General features: G+C 43.1%; 1 protein-coding gene across 1 annotated transcript in view; it reads left to right on the top strand.

Moving 5' to 3' along the window:
* The window catches only part of LOC140550261 (thyrotropin-releasing hormone-degrading ectoenzyme-like), a 341162-nt gene that overhangs the window by 196524 nt on the left and 125732 nt on the right, over positions 1-18906 (top strand). Inside the window, exons 7-8 of the mRNA XM_072674121.1 lie at positions 12607-12744; positions 17154-17219. Of these exons, the coding sequence (XP_072530222.1) occupies positions 12607-12744; positions 17154-17219 (204 nt within the window). The remainder of the gene's footprint in view (positions 1-12606; positions 12745-17153; positions 17220-18906) is intronic.

The following is an 18906-nucleotide window of genomic DNA, read 5'->3' as shown; positions in this document are numbered from 1 at the left end:
GCAGGATTCATGTAAAAGAGGCCTCCAAAAAGGCTTAGGGTATGAGCTGGTGGGGGAAATTGCTGGTGCCCACCACAACCCAACACATTTACACACAAATCATCCAGTCCACACACACACACACACACACACATACACACACACACACGCCGCCTGTTCCAATATTTTATACCTATCTGCCCTTAGCCACCTCGGCCGTGCGGTGTTAGCCAAGCAGAGAGGTCCATTTGGGCTCATTTCAGCGGCTGATTGTGTCTGTCACATCTGCCCAGCTTTGATCGCCACACTTCACCGACCCACCGATAACAGGGGGCTAGAATAGCCCACATGGAAGATACCACTGACTCCTGAGTGAGGGGGGGGGGGGGTGGAGTCTGGGGTGAACACAGACGGGGTGAACCCACAATGTGAAAAAACATTCACTTCTAAAGGACGTTTGGGAGATTAAACGCAGTTCTTTGACCATGTGTGACAGGTCCAGTAGCAGTGTGTTGTCCGTTCAGCCCACTTTTTGTTTTTATAACAAGGCCAAGAAGGATTAGTGGGCTTTTGAGCGGATCTGCGGTTGATGATTGCAGAGCCTTGTTTGTTTGATGTAGTACTGAAGAACAGAATAGCTTAAAAAAGCCAAAAGGGCAGGTTTCAGTGTTTAACAACCATTGTCCAAGCACAGCACGTACAGAAGTGTGCACAACTAAATGGACAAAAGTATTGGGACACCTGCTTATTCAGTGTTTTTTCTGAAATCAAGGGTATTTAAAAGTTGTAGTTTGTCCGGCTTTTGTTGGAGTAACTGTCTCTACTGTCCAGAGAAGAAGAAGGCTTTCTACTAGATTTTGGAGCTGGAGCATTGCTGTGGGGATTTGATAGCATTCAGCGAGGCCAGGATGTCGGATGATCAAACTCACCCCAAAAAAGTTTTGGATGGAGCTTCACCATCATTCCAGAGAACAAAACTCCTTAAGAGAATGAGGAAGCAGACTCCCAAAGAGCATGAGGAGGAACAACTGAGAGGAACCAAAACCTGAGGATAGAACCTTAAGACCTTCTGGATACAACGCTGAGGAAGAACCATGGACAGGAACCAAGGCCCAAAGCAAAATCTCTTTAAGTGAACCAGTAAGAACCACTGGGAAGAGTTCAGACTTCATAAGTACATAAGAGAAACCTGCCGGTGAGCTACCATACCATGTAGGAGAATGGTGTGGTGTGGAAGACTCTGCTAGGCTACTAGCATAGTCTCTATGCTACAGTCCTCGCACTACATTGGCCGACCTCTGTAATACGAGTTACCCTGTAAGTCTGTCTGTCTGAGTGTCAGCTAAATGCTGTAAACACTCATGTTTACGAACCCAGACTCAAAAGGAGAACTCCTGAACGTCCGGGCTGAACACCGCAGTTAGGATACGGGTATACCAATCAGAGCAAAGTTCTGAGAGATCCATCTAAAGGAGGAGCTGACTGGTTGGGCCGTATAGAGGATGGTAGATAGGGGTTCATGACGAGTGTAAGCCAGGATTCTAGCTCGAGTTGGATGTGCAGAAACTTTGTAAAGTGATAGAGAACAATAGCAGGGTTTATTCCTTCCCGCAACTGTAGGGTTATAAATAGAAGCCCAACACGGTGCCAGGCTTGAATACTGAGAACGTTAAGTTTGGCTTGGTTCAGTTCCAGCAGTGCAGATATGATTCTGTTACCGTCCCAGACGGTAAAGCAGTGAAGCAGCACTGGAGGCGGTATTGGATCTTGCTGGGTGGAGGTGTGTGTGTGGGGGAAGCATAGCTGCTGGCACAGGCCACAGGTCCCACCACCTGTTTATGAACTCCTCACCCATTTAATCCATAGACGTTGGAGTGGAAACTTCATAGGAATCATTCCTGGCTCGCAGATCACTGAATAACTGATGAGTTGGGTCCAATGGCTCCTACCAGGGACTATGATATACTAGGCAGCGAGTGAACAGTCAGTTCCTGAAGGCGATGGAGGTGTTGAAGCAGAAGAAATGGACAAGCGTAAGAATCTGAGACACTCTGACAAGAACCAGACTGTGAGGTTCTAGACAATGACTGGGTCAGAACATCTCCAGAACATCAGGCATCAGGTCTTGTTGGGTGTTTTCTGGGATGCAGAGGTCAGTACCTACCAAAAGTGCTCCAAGGAAGGACAGCCGGTGAACCGGCAGCAAGATCATGGGCACCTAAGACTCTCAGTGATGCTCATGGAGGCCCTGCCCACCTCACAACTTACAAGACCAGGTGCCAGATACCACAGCAGGACACCTTCAGAGGTCTTGTGGAGTCATGGGACCTCAATCCAATCCAATAGTGTTTGGGATGAGTTGAGAAGTTGGGCACGAGCGATGGTGATCATCCAACATCCTGGCCTCACTAAGGCTTTCGCCACTGAATGCAATCAAATCCTCACAGCAATGCTCCAGCTCCAAACTCTAGTAGTTAGCCTTCTTCTCTGGACAGAAGAGACAGTTACTCCTATGAAAGCAGGATCGGCTCTTTTTAATGCCCTTGATTTCAGAAGAAACAGTCATTAAGCAGGTGTCCCAATACATTTGTCCGTATAACTTCATATATATTAGAGTTACTACAACCGTCCTTGGCTCTGATTCTGGGATTTTCAGTCTTCTTTAATGTACCATGAAACAGGCCCCTGGTCATTAATATGCACTAGCTCATTAAAATCTCAAATTTGATTGGCTGCTTGTGTAGCGCTAGCCCTGAAAAGCCAAAGACCCCTCGTGAGTTACTCAACAGGATAGCATTAACATCAGCGACTCCTCTAGGCCCCAGATTGATCCGTCTGTCCGTCTGCCGGCCAGCCCCAGCCTATGCAGGCTTTTAGGAGGCTGTGGAGGAGGTAGATGTCAATAAGCAGGACTATAAATGAAATATCATTGGATGTAAACACCCTGATGAGAGCGCGCACAGGCCAGATGGAGACTCCTCTAATGGCGCTAATTTTACAGCGCAGTTACGTGACTCGCATGACATCAGATTGGACTCACCAGCTGGCGTGGAGAGCTCTTTTTTCCCTCTCTCCTCCCTCGCTTCTTGTTGCTGAATCTCTGCCTCTTATCTGCTTGCCTCTGTCTTTTTACTGCTGCCTGCCTAATTGCTTGTCTCTCACAGTGTGTTGAGTTAGCTCAGGCTAATTGCTGGAACGTAGACTTAGAGACTTGGAGACTTGGAGACTTAGTCAGTGCGGACTTCCTAGAACGTCCCACTGTTATTATTGCCGCGAAGTATTCCGATGGGTTTTGAGGCTGTTGCATAGTTTATAGTGCTTGTTTGTGAACTGTTGGGAAGATGCTAGTTTGATCGAAATGCTGTGAAGCAGCAGAGGTATTACACCTGCAGTGAAGACCACCAGATGCGTCTCGGAGTGTGTGTACGTGTGTTTAGATGAGAAACTCACCAACGTAGGCAAAGGTAGACTGACTGAATGTGAAGCTAAGGGTAAAATAGCCGCAGTGTGGACAGGTGCAAACACTGCAGTGGTCTTTTGGGGGTGGGCGAGCATGGTTCAAATGCAAATGTTTGTGGACACCCCTGTTAAAGAAGGCATTCAGCTGCTTTAATGTTGCAAATGCGAGCGAACAGCTGGTCTAGTCCCTGTAGAGTAGTACTGAGTGTATATACTAAGTACTATAGCTCTGAGTGTATATACTAAGTACTATAGCTCTGAGTGTATATACTAAGTACTATAGCTCCGAGTGTATATACTAAGTACTATAGCTCCGAGTGTATATACTAAGTACTATAGCTCTGAGTGTATATACTAAGTACTATAGCTCTGAGTGTATATACTAAGTACTATAGCTCTGAGTGTATATACTAAGTACTATAGCTCTGAGTGTATATACTAAGTACTATAGCTCCGAGTGTATATACTAAGTACTATAGCTCTGAGTGTATATACTAAGTACTATAGCTCTGAGTGTATATACTAAGTACTATAGCTCTGAGTGCATATACTAAGTACTATAGCTCCGAGTGTATATACTAAGTACTATAGCTCAAACTGGATATACCAAGTGCTATAGCTCTGAGTGTAAATACTAAGTACTATAGCTCCGAGTGTATATACTAAGTACTGCAGTATTGAGTGTATATACCACGTTCTATAGTTTTGAGTGGATATATCAAGTACTACAGTTCTGAGTGTATATACTAAGTACCATAGTTATGGATGTATATATTAGGTACTACCATTCTGAGTGTATATACTAAGTACTGCAGTATTAAGTGTATATACTAATTACTGCAGTATTGGGTGTATATACTAATTGCTGCAGTATTGAGTGTATATACACTAAGTACTATAGTTCTGAGTGTATATACTAGATACTACAGTTACGAGTGTATATACTAAGTACCAAAATATTATTAGAAGCAGTTATTATTTTATAATAATAATTTTATTTATCATTTACATCTTGAATCAAAGTTTTACAGAGTGTTTATAGCATTAACAACATTTTAAAACATTTTCAACACATGAAATTGGAATCACTTGCCGAGCAGCTGTTTTGTTTTTTTTATATTTCTTTAAAAAACCTAAGCTAGCGTTTTATACAATAACAGGAATTGTAAAGCAGGCCACAAACTCCCAGGCCTCTGCACTCTGTTTTGTCTGATATTCTTGCAGAGAAACAAGAGAAAAAAATCTCACGTTTCGCGACGGGTCATTAAGCCGCGCACATTTTCTGTTACATCACTGCGTTATCCAAAGGTAATTGTAGTGTAGACGTAATTCCGTTGTAAGTAATTTCACCCTACATTAGCCTGGCTGTTTCTTTTAGTAATAGAAAGTGGATGATTCATAACAGGCATCTCGTTCATTCATTCCAGCGCCGTTCGGGAGATGTTTTCTGCCATTAGGGAATACAGGAATATGCCGAGTGACCGGCCAGCAAAAACAGATCAATGTTTGAATCTGAGGAGAGAACGTGCTTAAGCATCGATTCATGTGTTGTGCCAGCATTATTCACTCAAAGTACTTTGTGCTCCATCTAATTTCATTAGGAGTTACATTTCGAGGGGCGGAGGATAAAGAGAGAGAGAGAGAGAGAGCGAGAGAGCCCTCGTTAAGGTGAACTGTAAACAGTTAAAGAATTAAGGACGCTAATTAGAGCAGGGCAGGCTGGTACTGATGCAGCGCTTGTTAAACTTCACTTCATCTCCTGTGATCAGACAGAAGCTCTGGATCAAATCATGGACAAATTCCTTCCTGCAGACGATGTTTGATTGACGGCTGTTTCACCAAGTCTCAGTCTTTCCCACCAAGCCTCAGAGCTCCGAATCACCACAGCTTCACCATCAGCTGAAGAGCCTAATCCTCACGTTCCAGATTCCCCACAGGACCAGGTTTAGGGTTAGGACTAGAGTAAGAGTTAGGTTTAGGTTTTAGATTGAAGACCAGATTTAAATTAAGGACCAGAGTGATGGTTAGTTTGAGTTTTGGGTTGAGGTTTAGGACTGGGTTTAGGGTTAGGACTAGAGTAAGAGTTAGGTTTAGGTTGAAGACCAGATTTAAATTAAGGACCAGAGTGATGGTTAGTTTGAGTTTTGGGTTGAGGTTTAGGACTGGGTTTAGGGTTAGGACTAGAGTAAGAGTTAGGTTTAGGTCTTAGGTTGAAGACCAGATTTAAATTAAGGACCAGAGTGATGGTTAGTTTGAGTTTTGGGTTGAGGTTTAGGACCAGGTTTAGGGTTAGGACTAGAGTAAGGGTTAGGTTTTAGGTTAAAGACCATGTTTAAATTTAGGACCAGAGTGATGGTTAGGTTTTGGATTTAGGTTTAGGACCAGGTTTAGGGTTAGGACTAGAGTAAGAGTTAGGTTTAGGTTTTAGGTTGAAGACCAGATTTAAATTAAGGACCAGAGTGATGGTTAGGGTTGAGTTTTGGGTTGAGGTTTAGGACCGGGTTTAGGGTTAGGACTAGAGTAAGGGTTAGGTTTAGGTCTTAGGTTGAAGACCAGATTTAAATTAAGGACCAGAGTGATGGTTAGTTTGAGTTTTGGGTTGAGGTTTAGGACCAGGTTTAGGGTTAGGACTAGAGTAAGAGTTAGGTTTAGGTTGAAGACCAGATTTAAATTAAGGACCAGAGTGATGGTTAGGATGGGGTTTGGGTTGAGGTTTAGGACCAGGTTTAGGGTTAGGACTAGAGTAAGGGTTAGGTTTTAGGTTAAAGACCATGTTTAAATTTAGGACCAGAGTGATGGTTAGGTTTTGGATTTAGGTTTAGGACCAGGTTTAGGGTTAGGACTAGAGTAAGAGTTAGGTTTAGGTTTTAGGTTGAAGACCAGATTTAAATTAAGGACCAGAGTGATGGTTAGGGTTGAGTTTTGGGTTGAGGTTTAGGACCGGGTTTAGGGTTAGGACTAGAGTAAGGGTTAGGTTTAGGTCTTAGGTTGAAGACCAGATTTAAATTAAGGACCAGAGTGATGGTTAGTTTGAGTTTTGGGTTGAGGTTTAGGACTGGGTTTAGGGTTAGGACTAGAGTAAGAGTTAGGTTTAGGTTGAAGACCAGATTTAAATTAAGGACCAGAGTGATGGTTAGGATGGGGTTTGGGTTGAGGTTTTGGACCAGGTTTAGGGTTAGGACTAGAGTAAGGGTTAGGTTATAGGTTAAAGACCATGATTAAATTTAGGACCAGAGTGATGGTTTGGTTTTGGGTTGAGGTTTAGGACCAGGTTTAGGGTTAGGACTAGAGTAAGAGTTAGGTTTAGGTTTTAGGTTGAAGACCAGATTTAAATTAAGGACCAGAGTGATGGTTAGTTTGAGTTTTGGGTTATAGTTTATAACCAGGTTTAGGGTTAGGTTAATATTTTAGGTTATAGTTTGAGTTTAGTTTTAGGGCCAGGTTTATGTTTAGGACAAGGTTTATGATTAGACTTAGGTTTAGGCTTTGGGCTTTGGATTAGGTTTAGGGCCAGTTTTACAATTAGGTTTATGTTTAGGACCAGAGTTAGGTTTCATCAGGCCAGTCAGTGGAAGCACAAAGATGTTTCTGATAAAGTGGCCAGTCAGTGGAAGCACAAAGTCTTTGTTCCTAATAAAGTGGCCAGTGAGTAAATGTACAAGGTAGGTGTTTCTAATAAAGTGGCCAGTGAGTGGAAGCACAAAGTAGGCGTTTCTAATAAAGTGGCCAGAGACTGGAAACAGAAGGTAGGTGTTTCTAATAAAGTGGCCAGTGAGTAAATGTACAAGGTAGGTGTTTCTAATAAAGTGGCCAGTGAGTGGAAGCACAAAGTAGGCGTTTCTAATAAAGTGGTCAGTGAGTGAATGTACAAGGTAGGTGTTTCTAATAAAGTGGCCAGTGAGTGGAAGCACAAAGCAGGTGTTTCTAATAAAGTGGCCAGTGAGTGGAAACAGAAGGTAGCTGTTTCTAATAAAGTGGCCAGTGAGTGGAAACAGAAGGTAGCTGTTTCTAATAAAGTGGCCAGTGAGTGGAAACAGAAGATAGGTGTTTCTAATAAAGTGGCCAGTGAGTGGAAGCACAAAGTAGGTGTTTCTAGTGAAGCGTCTGAGGGAGTACAATAGGTGTGATTAGTGAGGTGTGTAGAAATTAGTGCGCTTTCATGCGGTTTGGTCGTGACTTTTATTTGCAGGGTTGTTGAGGCATTATCCTTTTGTTGACTTCAAAAACAGCCTCTGTTGTTTTTTTTTTCTGATTGTCTCCAGGTTTTTTTTGTTGTTGTTTTTTTTTTTTTAGGAATAATTTGTTTGAACCCGTCGTCCCGCTCCGTGGGATTAGCGCCTTAAATTGGATTTCTTTTTTTTTTGTTGTTATTTTTTAAAGCTGCCAAGCTTTTAATGGGCAGGAATTATTCATAATAGTTACGGTAAGGTTTAATAAAGCGTCAGCGTCTCAAACACAAACTTGTTTTGAACACCTGCCAGTTTTGGCGACGAGAGCGCTCTGCCTGCCCGTTATTCTTATTCACAAACGTCACTTCTCCATTACTTTAGCCAGAGAAAAGAACAGCGGGCTTAACACACAGCAACAACAGGATGTATCGCCAAGGGGAAACACCTGAGGTCTGTGACGCCACTGTCTAAGAAGACACGCCTTATTAGTGGTTATTAATTAGGTTATAAACACCTTATAACTCATTTGTAAGGCGCTATAACACGTAGATAATGAGATTAACAGTGGGCAGCTGCTCTGCAAACAGCGACCCACGTTCCTCCATACTGTTAAAGCTCAGATGTTGCTGGTTCCTGATCTAACTGTGGGTTCTCCATCAGTCAGTGTTCTACTGGTCAGCTTCAGCAGAGATCTGCCAATATTTTTATGAAGCTTTTATATGAACATTCATGAAGTATCATATAGGACCCTGGGCATTCTGCATGTCACACACACACACACACACACACACACAGGCTGAAGCGTAGCATGGGCTTATGTGGCTGAGCAGAGCATTCCTACCTTTTTCCCCATTGAAATGAATGGGGTGCAAAAGTGTGCACCCTTCTAACGTCACCATGATACAGATACTCTAGTAACACCCAATCAACCCCGTGGGCTACCACAGCAAGCACTTGGCAACCCCCTAGCAACCACCTTGCAAGCACCTGCAATACTATAGCAAACATCTAGTAGCTCTAGAGCACTCATCTAGCCACCACTTAGCAACACGATAGCAACCACTAAAGAACACTGTAGCAACCACCTGAAATACCATAGCAACCACATAGCAGCACCAAAGCAACCATTAAGCAACATCATAGCAACCACTTGGAATACTATAGCACTCATCTATCCACCACTTGGCAACCCCATTGCAACCACCTGTGATACCAAAGCAACCACATAGCAACACCAAAGGAGCCATTAAAAAAACACCATAGCAGCCACTTGAAGTACTACAGCAAACACCTAGTAACCACCTAGCAACCACTAAGGAACATTCTAGCAATATAGCAAACACCTATTAGCTCTATAGCAGTCTTCTAGACACCACTTAGCAGCATCTTAGCATCTTAGCAACCACCAGGGATACCATATAGCTCTATAGCACTCATTTAGCCACCACTTAGCAACACTATAGCAACCACCTAACAACAACTAAGGAACACTATAACAACAATAGCAAACACCTAGTAGCTCTATAGCAATCATCTAGCCACTGCTTAGCAACATCATTGCAACTACCTGGGATACCATAGCAACACCAAAGCAACCAGTAAGCAACACCATACCAACCACCTGAAATACTAGAGCAAATCCTAAGTAACTTTTTAGCACTCATCCATTGTTACCATAGCATCCACCTGAAACTTCCTCTGAAGGTTCTGCTTTTCCAGGTTCTGGTTCCGGTGGTGTTTCTGATCTGAGCTCTGTGTGGATCGTTGCTCTGAGCTCTGAGGCGTCTGGGTCTGTTTTGTTTAAGGTTTAGGTAGCATTCATCTAGCCACCCCTTAGCAACACCGTAGGAACCATCTAGCAACCATCTAGCAACCACTAAGGAACACCGTAGCAACCACCTGAAATACTATTGCAAACATCTAGTAACACCAAAGCAGCCATTAAGCAACGCCATAGCAACCACGTGAAATACTGTAGCAAACCCCTAGTAACCCTATCCCCTAGTAACTCTACAGCAGCTTCCACTGCAGGTTCTGCTTTTCCAGGTTTTGGAGCTCCGGAGTCGGCTGTGTTTCTGATCTGAGCTCTGTGTGGATCGTTGCTCTGAGGCATCTGGGTCTGTTTTGTTTGGGGTTTTTGTAGCACTCATCCAGTCACCACTTAGCAACAACATAGGAATCATCTAGGAACCATCTTGCAACCACCTAGCAACCACTAAGCAACACCTTAGCAACAACCTGAAATACCATTTCAAACATCTAGTAACACCAAAGCAGCCATTAAGCAACGCCATAGCAACCACGTGAAATACTGTAGCAAACCCCTAGTAACCCTATCCCCTAGTAACTCTACAGCAGCTTCCACTGCAGGTTCTGCTTTTCCAGGTTCTGGAGCTCCGGAGTCGGCAGTGTTTCTGATCCGAGCTCTGTGTGGATCGCTGCTCTGAGCTCTGAGGCGTCTGGGTCTGTTTTGTTTGGGTTTTTGAGGATGAGGTTCTTTAATCCTCCTCTTGTTGTTTGCTGATTTCACTGTATTTGGTTTAGCTTTCTCTTTCAGTGTGAACAAACGAGAGAGATCGAGTAAAGGGAATGTTTAACCGCTCGTCTACCCTTAGGGGGGAGCCTACACTTTCACACGTACCTTGTTTGGGGCGTACCTGTGAAACACTCTCTACGGTTTGGACATACTTGTGTGATCTACCAAAAACTCTGTTCTTTAAGTGACGCCATAGAAGAACCACTTCTGTGTTGGTAATAGAGATGTGAGGAAGATGATGAGGATCCTAATGTACTTGATGCAAAGGTTCTTCATTCTCACATCCATCCGTCTCCACTACAGACGTGGTTTTAATAGAACCACAAGTGGCTCTTCTGGGGCATCTCTCGAAGAACCGCTCGAAGAGGGTGAATCCAGGTCTTATTAGTTCTCACTAAAGTGAATTGAGGGGAGTCTCCTCTTGAAAGGAGACTCGTGCCCACCGTCTTTCATTTGCAATCATGAAACATTTCGTCACATGTTGTACAGTTCCCATATGTGGGACGTCAGTCGTCTAGCCCAAGTGTGATCACAAGGGGTGAAAATTAGCCCCCTTAAGCCGAAACGAGCTCCTGTGGTTTCATGGGCGAAGCACATTTAGCATGAAAAGGTGAAGGTGCGAGTATCTGTCAAATGTGAAATGCGTCCTCTGCATTTGGCCCATCTGTGGTAGTGAACACACACACACACACATACACACACTAGTAAACTAGGGGCAGTGAGCACACACACACACACACACAGAGCAGTGGGCAGCCAACTTCAGCGCCCGGGGAGTAGGGAGGGTGAAGGGCCTTGCTTAAGGGTCCAACAGTGGCAGCTTGCCGAGCCCGGGAATCAAACCCACAACCCTGTCGTCAAAGGCCCGGAGCTCTAACTGCTGAGCCATTATGATATATATATATATATATATATATATATATATATATATATATATATATATATATATATATATACATATATATATACATATATATATATATATATACATATATATATAGACCAGAGAACGGGACTCAGTCTTCTTCCCCAAGACAAGCCCATGGGACCCCCACCATACTATTCCTCAACTTCAGGTTTATGAACAACAGCATCTGTGATGAATTTCCCCTCAGACTAGTGTAAAAAGCATCTGGGCAAGGAAGATCCAGATGTGGATCTCTGCATGTTGCTGCCAGGTGTGAACAGCCTCTTATTGGTGTAGAGTGGTGTGTAATTATTGTGGAGGAACCTTAGGACTCTTGAGGAACCTTCAAGATACCATAGCAACCGCCTAACAACACCAAAGCAAACATTAGGACACACCAAAACAACCACCTAGTAACACTGTAGCATCCATTAAGCAGTGGGCGTGGGCTCTGAGTGGGTTTGTCCAATTGTTGTTACTGAGTGTGTCTATTATGAGGAAGGCTAGTGTTGTTATCCACTACCCAACACCACGCAATGAAGCTTACTGGGTCGCTCCAGCAAATGGGCGTCATTTGCTTGTTGTAACTCTTCCAAATGAAACTTAATTTTGTATCTTTTTTTAACTCTGAATCTAATTACTCATATATTTAACTATTTAAAACATGTATTGGTCAATCTCATGCACAAGGTTTCTAGGTTACGTTTTTTTTTAGTCCTGTTACCAAAACTGACATGACATTTAAAAAAAATGAATGTTTAAAAGCATGTCAACAAATTTAAAGAAATGGTTGACTACATGTTCAGAAAATTAATATTGATGAGATTATGACTAAAGAATCACTATATAAGCCTGCATGTTGTATTTTTCTAAAAGATGCAAAGCCATTTTTAGCTTTTCCAGAAGACCTTAACCTAAAATTGAGCAATTTATTTAACTAATGGATAAACGTACTCTGCATAAGTCCTCTCAGAAGAGGAGGGTCTTCAGTCTGGGTTTGAAGACAGTGAGTGTTGGACTCTGCTGTTCGGACACCCAGGGGAAGTTCGTTTCACCACTTCGGTGCAGGACAGTAAAAAGTCTGGACGCTCGTCTTCCGTGGATCTTAAAGGATGGCGGGTCGAGCCGAGCCGTACTTGAAGCTGGAAGGGCTCTTGGTGCAGATCAGGCTTTTGACCATCGCCATCAAGTACGGAGGGTCTGGCTGGTCCAGTCTTGGCTTTGTAGACCAGAGTCAGGGGTCTGAATCTGATGACCTGGGCAGCAGCTACAGGAAGCTACAGTGAAGAGAGAACGCAGCAGCAGTGGTGTGATATGGCTGAATTTAGGAATGTTGAAGACGACCCGACCCGTGCCGCTGTGTTCTGGATCAGTTACAGGGGTCTGATGGTGCGCAGAGGGAGACCAGCCAGAAGATAGCTGCAGTAGTCAAGTCTCGAAGTGACGAGAGACTGAACGAGCAGCTGAGTGACCTCTTTAGGAGAGGAAGGGTTGAAAACGTTCTATTTTAAAGTGTGTAAAGTGTTACGTCACTCTTCTGTCTGTGTGTTTTGCAGGAGAAGCAGAGGTTCCTGACCGATGTTCTTCATGAAGTGATGCTGTTGGACGGTCTGGCCAGTTCCCATCCCATCTCTCAGGAAGTTTTCGAAGCCACCGATATAGACCGGGTTTTTGACTGGATCGCTTATAAAAAGGTGAGCAGCTCTAAGGGACCCCTGTGGAGGAACCTTAGGACTCTTGAGGAACCTTCTAGAAGGAAAAGGGTACCCGTAAGAGGTTAAATGTTCCTCAAGGATCTTCTACTTTGTATACCGTGTATATAGCACTCATCTAGCCACCATTTAGCAATTAATTGCAACCACCTGAGACACCATAGCAACTGCCTAGCAAACCCCTTTTGCAACACCCTGGTGACCACTAAGCAACGCCATAGCAACCACCTGAAATACTATAGTCAAAACGTAGTAGCTACACTGTTAAAAGTTGAGGAACTTCCTTGAGAAACTTTTGAAGGTTTTTCAATTTGAAACTGTGGAGGAACCTTAGGACACTTGAGGAACCTTCAAGATACCATAGCAACCACTTAGCAGCACCATAGCAACTGCCTAGCAACACCAAAGCAACCATTAGGCGACACTATAACAGCCACCTGAAATACCATGAACCAACTAGTAACACTGTAGCACCCATTAAGCAGTGGGCATGGGCTCTGAGTGGGTTTGTCCATGTGTTGTTACTGGGACCCAGTTGGGTTTTCCCAAATGGGCCCCATCGTTACAGCCCACCTTAATCTCACATGGGTCCCATCTAGTCCTCATGTGTGGTGTACAATCCAGATAGGGCCCATTTTTAACCTCTCCTGGTCCCAGTGGGAACTTGGTGGGCATCCATATGTGGGGCCAACATGGAAACCGTGGACAAAACTTACCAGTTCCCAGTTAAGCCACTCATACATGCCCCACATGATGGACTTCTGAGTTCTGGGGCCGAATTCTGAGGCTGAATTCTGAGGCTGAGTTCGGAGGCCCAATTCTGAGGCAGAGTTCTGAATCCAAATTCTGAGGCCCAGTTCTGAGGCCCAGTTCTGAGGCCGAGTTTCTGAGGCTGAGTTCTGAGGCCCAATTCTGAGGCCGAGTTCTGAAACCAAATTCTGAGGCCCAATTCTGAGGCCCAATTCTGAGGCCGAGTTCTGAGGCCCAATTCTGAGGCCCAATTCTGAGGCCCAATTCTGAGGCCGTTAGGGAGTCAGACTATCGCTACGGCTACCAGCAGGCTAACGCTCCTGCCCATGAGTCCTCTATTAGACTTTAGCACTGTTGGTCTACAGTATATGGGCTGGATGCTGGTGAGAGAATGACCACACGTCTTCAGTGACCTGTAGAAAGTCACGGACATGAGATTTTTCACCGATCTGAGGTGTGTTGAGCTGAAAAGGTGAAGTTATTCAAGTGTAAAGACAGCTGTGTCTGCACTCTCTTGTATCTACATTCTGCAAATAGATCTGTGTTATCAGTGTTTGTTCATTAAAACTCATTTTGTCGGTGTGTTTGTGTGTGTGTGTGTGTGTGTGTGTGTGTGTGTGAACACCTGAGGTTGTTCCATTTTTCATACACTCTAAGGAGTTCGGAATTAATCATTGGGGAATTGTAAATGAAATAATTTCGGTGCGGAGTTTCCGCCCGCAGATACACAAGAAAAATAGTTCAATTAAAGGAGTGTTTTTAATATGGAGGAGTGAAAAAAACAGGCTCTGAATAAAAGAGTGAGGCGATGGCCTCGGGGGAGCGGTGGCACAATAAACACACCGGGCTAAATCTTTTTAATCACCCTCTCGTTCTCCCTCTCTCGCTCTCTCTCAGATTTCTGTCCCTGCACTACATGTCCAAATGTTTGCGGACACCCCTTCTAACGAATGCGTTCAGCTGCTTTAAGGTGCACCCGCTGCTGACACAGCTTGTCTAGTCCCTGTGGAGAAGTACAGCCAATAGAATAGGACCTAGATGAACCTATTGGTACCTAATAGCCTAGTGGGCTAGTGGAGGGGTGTATATAAAGCCCCCCCAGCATTGAGCTGTGGAGCAGTGGAAGAACTGTGTTCTCTGGAATGATGGATGGTGGTGGTGGAGCTCCATCCAGTACATTTTGGGATGATGAGGTGGGGTGGTGGTGATCATCATCATCAAACATCCTGACCTCACTAACGCTCTTGTAGCTGAATGCAATCAAATTCTCACAGCAGTGCTCCAGCTCCAGAAAAGGCAATGGTTGCACTGCATACAGAACAATGAACATCTGAATAATTCAATTATTCTTTTTCTGGTCTTACCTTTTTTTTGGCTAAGAGTGTATGTGTTAAGTCAGGCAAAATAATTTGCCAATAGAAATATACAATTTCTATATATAGAATTATAGCAAATGAGGGAAAGGTTTTTAAAAATGACATAAAATAAGTAAGAACAAGTAACATTTTAATTAAAATGACATAAAATCTGTGTGTGTGTGTGTGTGTGTGTGTGTGTATGTGTTTGTGTGGCACCGATTTACCAACCATCTAAAATGAGAGAGGGACAGAATAGTAATAATAACAAAAATAATCCCAATAATTAACAGTAATCTCACAATAATACCAAATAAGAAATATTAGGTGTGTTTCCTTATAGTCTTCCTTATTTATAGTCTTTGCACAAAGGCATTATTTTTAGGAGTGTAGGTAATTAACAAGCAATAATCTCAAAGTAATATTATAATAATCTCACAATAATCTCACAATAATCTCAAAATAATCTCATAATAATATCATAATAATCTCACAATAATATTCTAATAATATCATAATAATATCATAACAATCTCACAATAATCTCACAATAATATTCCAATAATATCATAATAATATCATAATCTCACAATAATATTCAATAATGTCCTAATAATCACACAATAATATCATAATAATCTCACAATAATCTCACAATAATATTCTAATATCATAATAATATCATAATCTCATAATAATATTCTAATAATATCATAATAATCTCACAATAATGTCCTAATAATCTCACAATAATATCCTAATAATCTCAAAATAATCTCACCATAATAATCTAATAATATCATAACGATCTCACAATAATATTATAATAATATTATAATAATATCATAATCACACAATCATATTCTAATAATATCATAATAATCTCACAATAATATCATAATAATCTCACAATAATCTCACAATAATATCATAATAATCTCATAATCAGAAATATTAGGAGTGTTTCCTGCTTTCTGGATGTTTGGTTTAGGTCAGATATCATTTTTTGCAGTGGTAACTGGTAGCTGTGGACCCTCGCCCCCGTCCCTCACTCCCCTCGTCCCTGAGGTGATGTGAGTGCGTGAGCTTGAAGGCAGTGATAGTGAGACGCTTTATCTCTCTCTGGCTGAGCTGAACACGACCACACAGCTCAGAGAGAGCCGGTCAGATACACACCGATAACGCTTCAGCCGGTCAGAGTCAGACTCATGTCTCGAAGGGAGGCAGTCAGAGCGGCTTGTAGGATAAGGAGGAGGGCGGGACACAAAAAGCTCAGGTTTCTGGCACCTTAGCAACCACCTGAAATACTACAGCAAACAACCACAATTATGGGTTGTGCTCTATTGTTAATAAGTGAAATCCTGGTCCTCTATTCTGTCTCTCTCTCTTTTTAGATGGTTGCTAGATGGGTGCTGTGGTGTTGCTATGGTGTTTCTTTGTGGTTGCTATGGTATTTCAGATGGTTGGTATAGCCATTGTTTTGGTAACATTGTGATCCTCACTGATGTCTCCCCGTATTTTATTCCTCTTTCTTTTTAGATGGTTGCTAAGTGAGTGCTATGGTGTTGCTAAGGTGTTTCTTGGTGGTTGCTCCGGTATTTTAAATGACTGCTAAGCTCTTCCAGATAGTTGTTATAGCCGAGCTGTTGCCAGGGTAATATTGTGATCTTCACTGATGTCTCCCTCTGTGCTATCCCTTTTTTATTTTTAGATGGTTGCTAAGCAAGTGCTATGGTGTTGCTAAGGTGTTTCTTAGTGGTTGCTATGGTATTTTAGATGATTACTAAGCTTCTCCAATTGTTTTGTAAATGTTTGCACCCCATTCATTCCTATGGGGGAACATTGTGGAAAACTGCAATGTGATGGTTGGTATATAGTAATTTAGGTGGTTGCTAAGGTGCCCCAGGTGGTTAGTAAGGTGTTGCCAAATGATGGTACATCATGAGATTTATTGGGTGTACTAGTGTGTATGTATCATGGACAAAGGAAAAGATGCACCACATTCATTCTTAAGGGAACCAAAACAATCTGGTAAAAATGACATGGCAACCCTAATAATTGTGGTTGCTATGGTAGTTCTGGTGGTTGCAATGGTGCCTTTGATTTCTTCTTTAAAAGGTGTGCTCTCCAGAGCTATTTCTCAGGATCTGTACCTGCATATATAATGTGTGTGTGTGTGTGTGTGTTAATGAATTAATTGAATGTAGATGAGTGTGAACTGGAGATCACTGAGCGTGTGTGTGTGTGTGTGTGTGTGTGTGTGTGTGTGTGTGTGTTTGTTCACAGGGAGCAGCACTGATCCGCATGTTGGCCAACGTCATGGGACAAGCTGTATTCCAGAGAGGACTCAATGTAAGTCAACAACCATCTCCATCAACCCATGAGCCTTTCCACCCGTGAACTGGAGCTGCACTGGCTGAGTGTGCTTTTACTGGTGTAAACCTCCCTCCAGTATGTAGCCCAGGACTGGCGGGGGGCTTTATACCCACCCAGCCCACACTCTGCATTGGTCACTTTTCCCTTAGGCTGCAGAGCATCTCTTTCTACTGGTCAAAGCTTTGGATGAAGCCTTTTGATTTTACAGGATGTGTGTGTGTGTGTGTGTGTGTGTGTGTGAGAGAGAGAGAGAGAGAGAGAGAGCACAGTGGAGCTTAACCTCTTTCTGGATCCCCCTTAGTGGCCTCTCCTCTGGCAGGATGGAACAGTACTGGTTGTGTGTGTGTTTACTGGTGTAGATGTACTGGTTGTGTGTGTGTACTGGTGTAGATGTACTGGTTGTGTGTGTTTACTGGCGTAGATGTACTGGTTGAGTGTGTTTACTGGTGTAGATGTACTGGTTGAGTGTGTGTGTACTGGTGTAAATGTACTGGTTGAGTGTGTGTGTACTGGTGTAAATGTACTGGTTGAGTGTGTGTGTACTGGTGTAAATGTACTGGCTCAGTGTGTGTGTACTGGTGTAAATGTACTGGTTGAGTGTGTGTGTACTGGTGTAAATGTACTGGCTCAGTGTGTGTGTACTGGTGTAAATGTACTGGTTGAGTGTGTGTTTACTGGTGTTAATGTACTGGCTAAGTGTGTGTGTGTGTGTGTGTGTGTGTGTTTACTGGTGTTAATGTACTGGCTCAGTGTGTGTGTATGTTTACTGGCACAAATGTACTGGTTGAGCGTGTGTGTTTACTGGTGTAAATGTACTGGTTGAGCGTGTGTGTGTTTACTGGTGTAAATGTACTGGTTGAGCGTGTGTGTTTACTGGTGTAAATGTACTGGTTGAGCGTGTGTGTGTACTGGTGTAAGTGTACTGGTGTGTGTGTGTTTACTGGTGTAAATGTACTGGTTGAGTGTGTGTTTACTGGTGTAAATGCACTGGTTGAGCGTGTGTGTGTTTACTGGTGTAAATGTACTGGTTGAGCGTGTGTGTGTACTGGTGTGTGTGTGTGTTTACTGGTGTAAATGTACTGGTTGAGTGTGTGTTTACTGGTGTAAATGTACTGGTGTGTGTGTGTGTTTACTGGTGTAAATGTACTGGTTGAGTGTGTGTGTTTACTGGTGTAAATGTACTGGTTGAGTGTGTGTGTACTGGTGTAAATGTACTGGTTGAGTGTGTGTGTACTGGTGAGGGTGGTGTGTGTTCACACCTCACACAGTAGAGTAGGTCAGGGTGTAGAATCCATCAGCAGAGCTTTCTGTGAGCTACTGGGTTTTCACTGATGCAGAAAAGATGGAGGAGCTCTGGAGCTCTGGAGCCGCTGGAACCAGATCAGCAGTGCTATTGGTTATAATGTTATGGCTGATCGTAGTGTATCTCTGTCTCTGTATCACTGTCTTTTGTATTCCTTCGTCATTTTACCCGCTAACCCATCGCCCGACACATTGGCATCACGTAATTGTGAAAGTTTCTCCTGCTTCTCTCTGCTTAACCTCACCAGCTCTTGAGTTCCGGAAAAGGTCCAGTGGTGCAATCTCATGAATGTTTATGAGGAAACTAAATTTATGAATTATACATTCTGCTTTTTTAATCATCATCACGCTGAACGGTCCG

Source organism: Salminus brasiliensis, chromosome 2 (genome assembly GCF_030463535.1).
Source record: "Salminus brasiliensis chromosome 2, fSalBra1.hap2, whole genome shotgun sequence".
Classification (NCBI taxonomy): Eukaryota; Metazoa; Chordata; class Actinopteri; order Characiformes; family Bryconidae; genus Salminus; species Salminus brasiliensis.
This window is presented reverse-complemented; position numbering and strand designations above follow the sequence as displayed.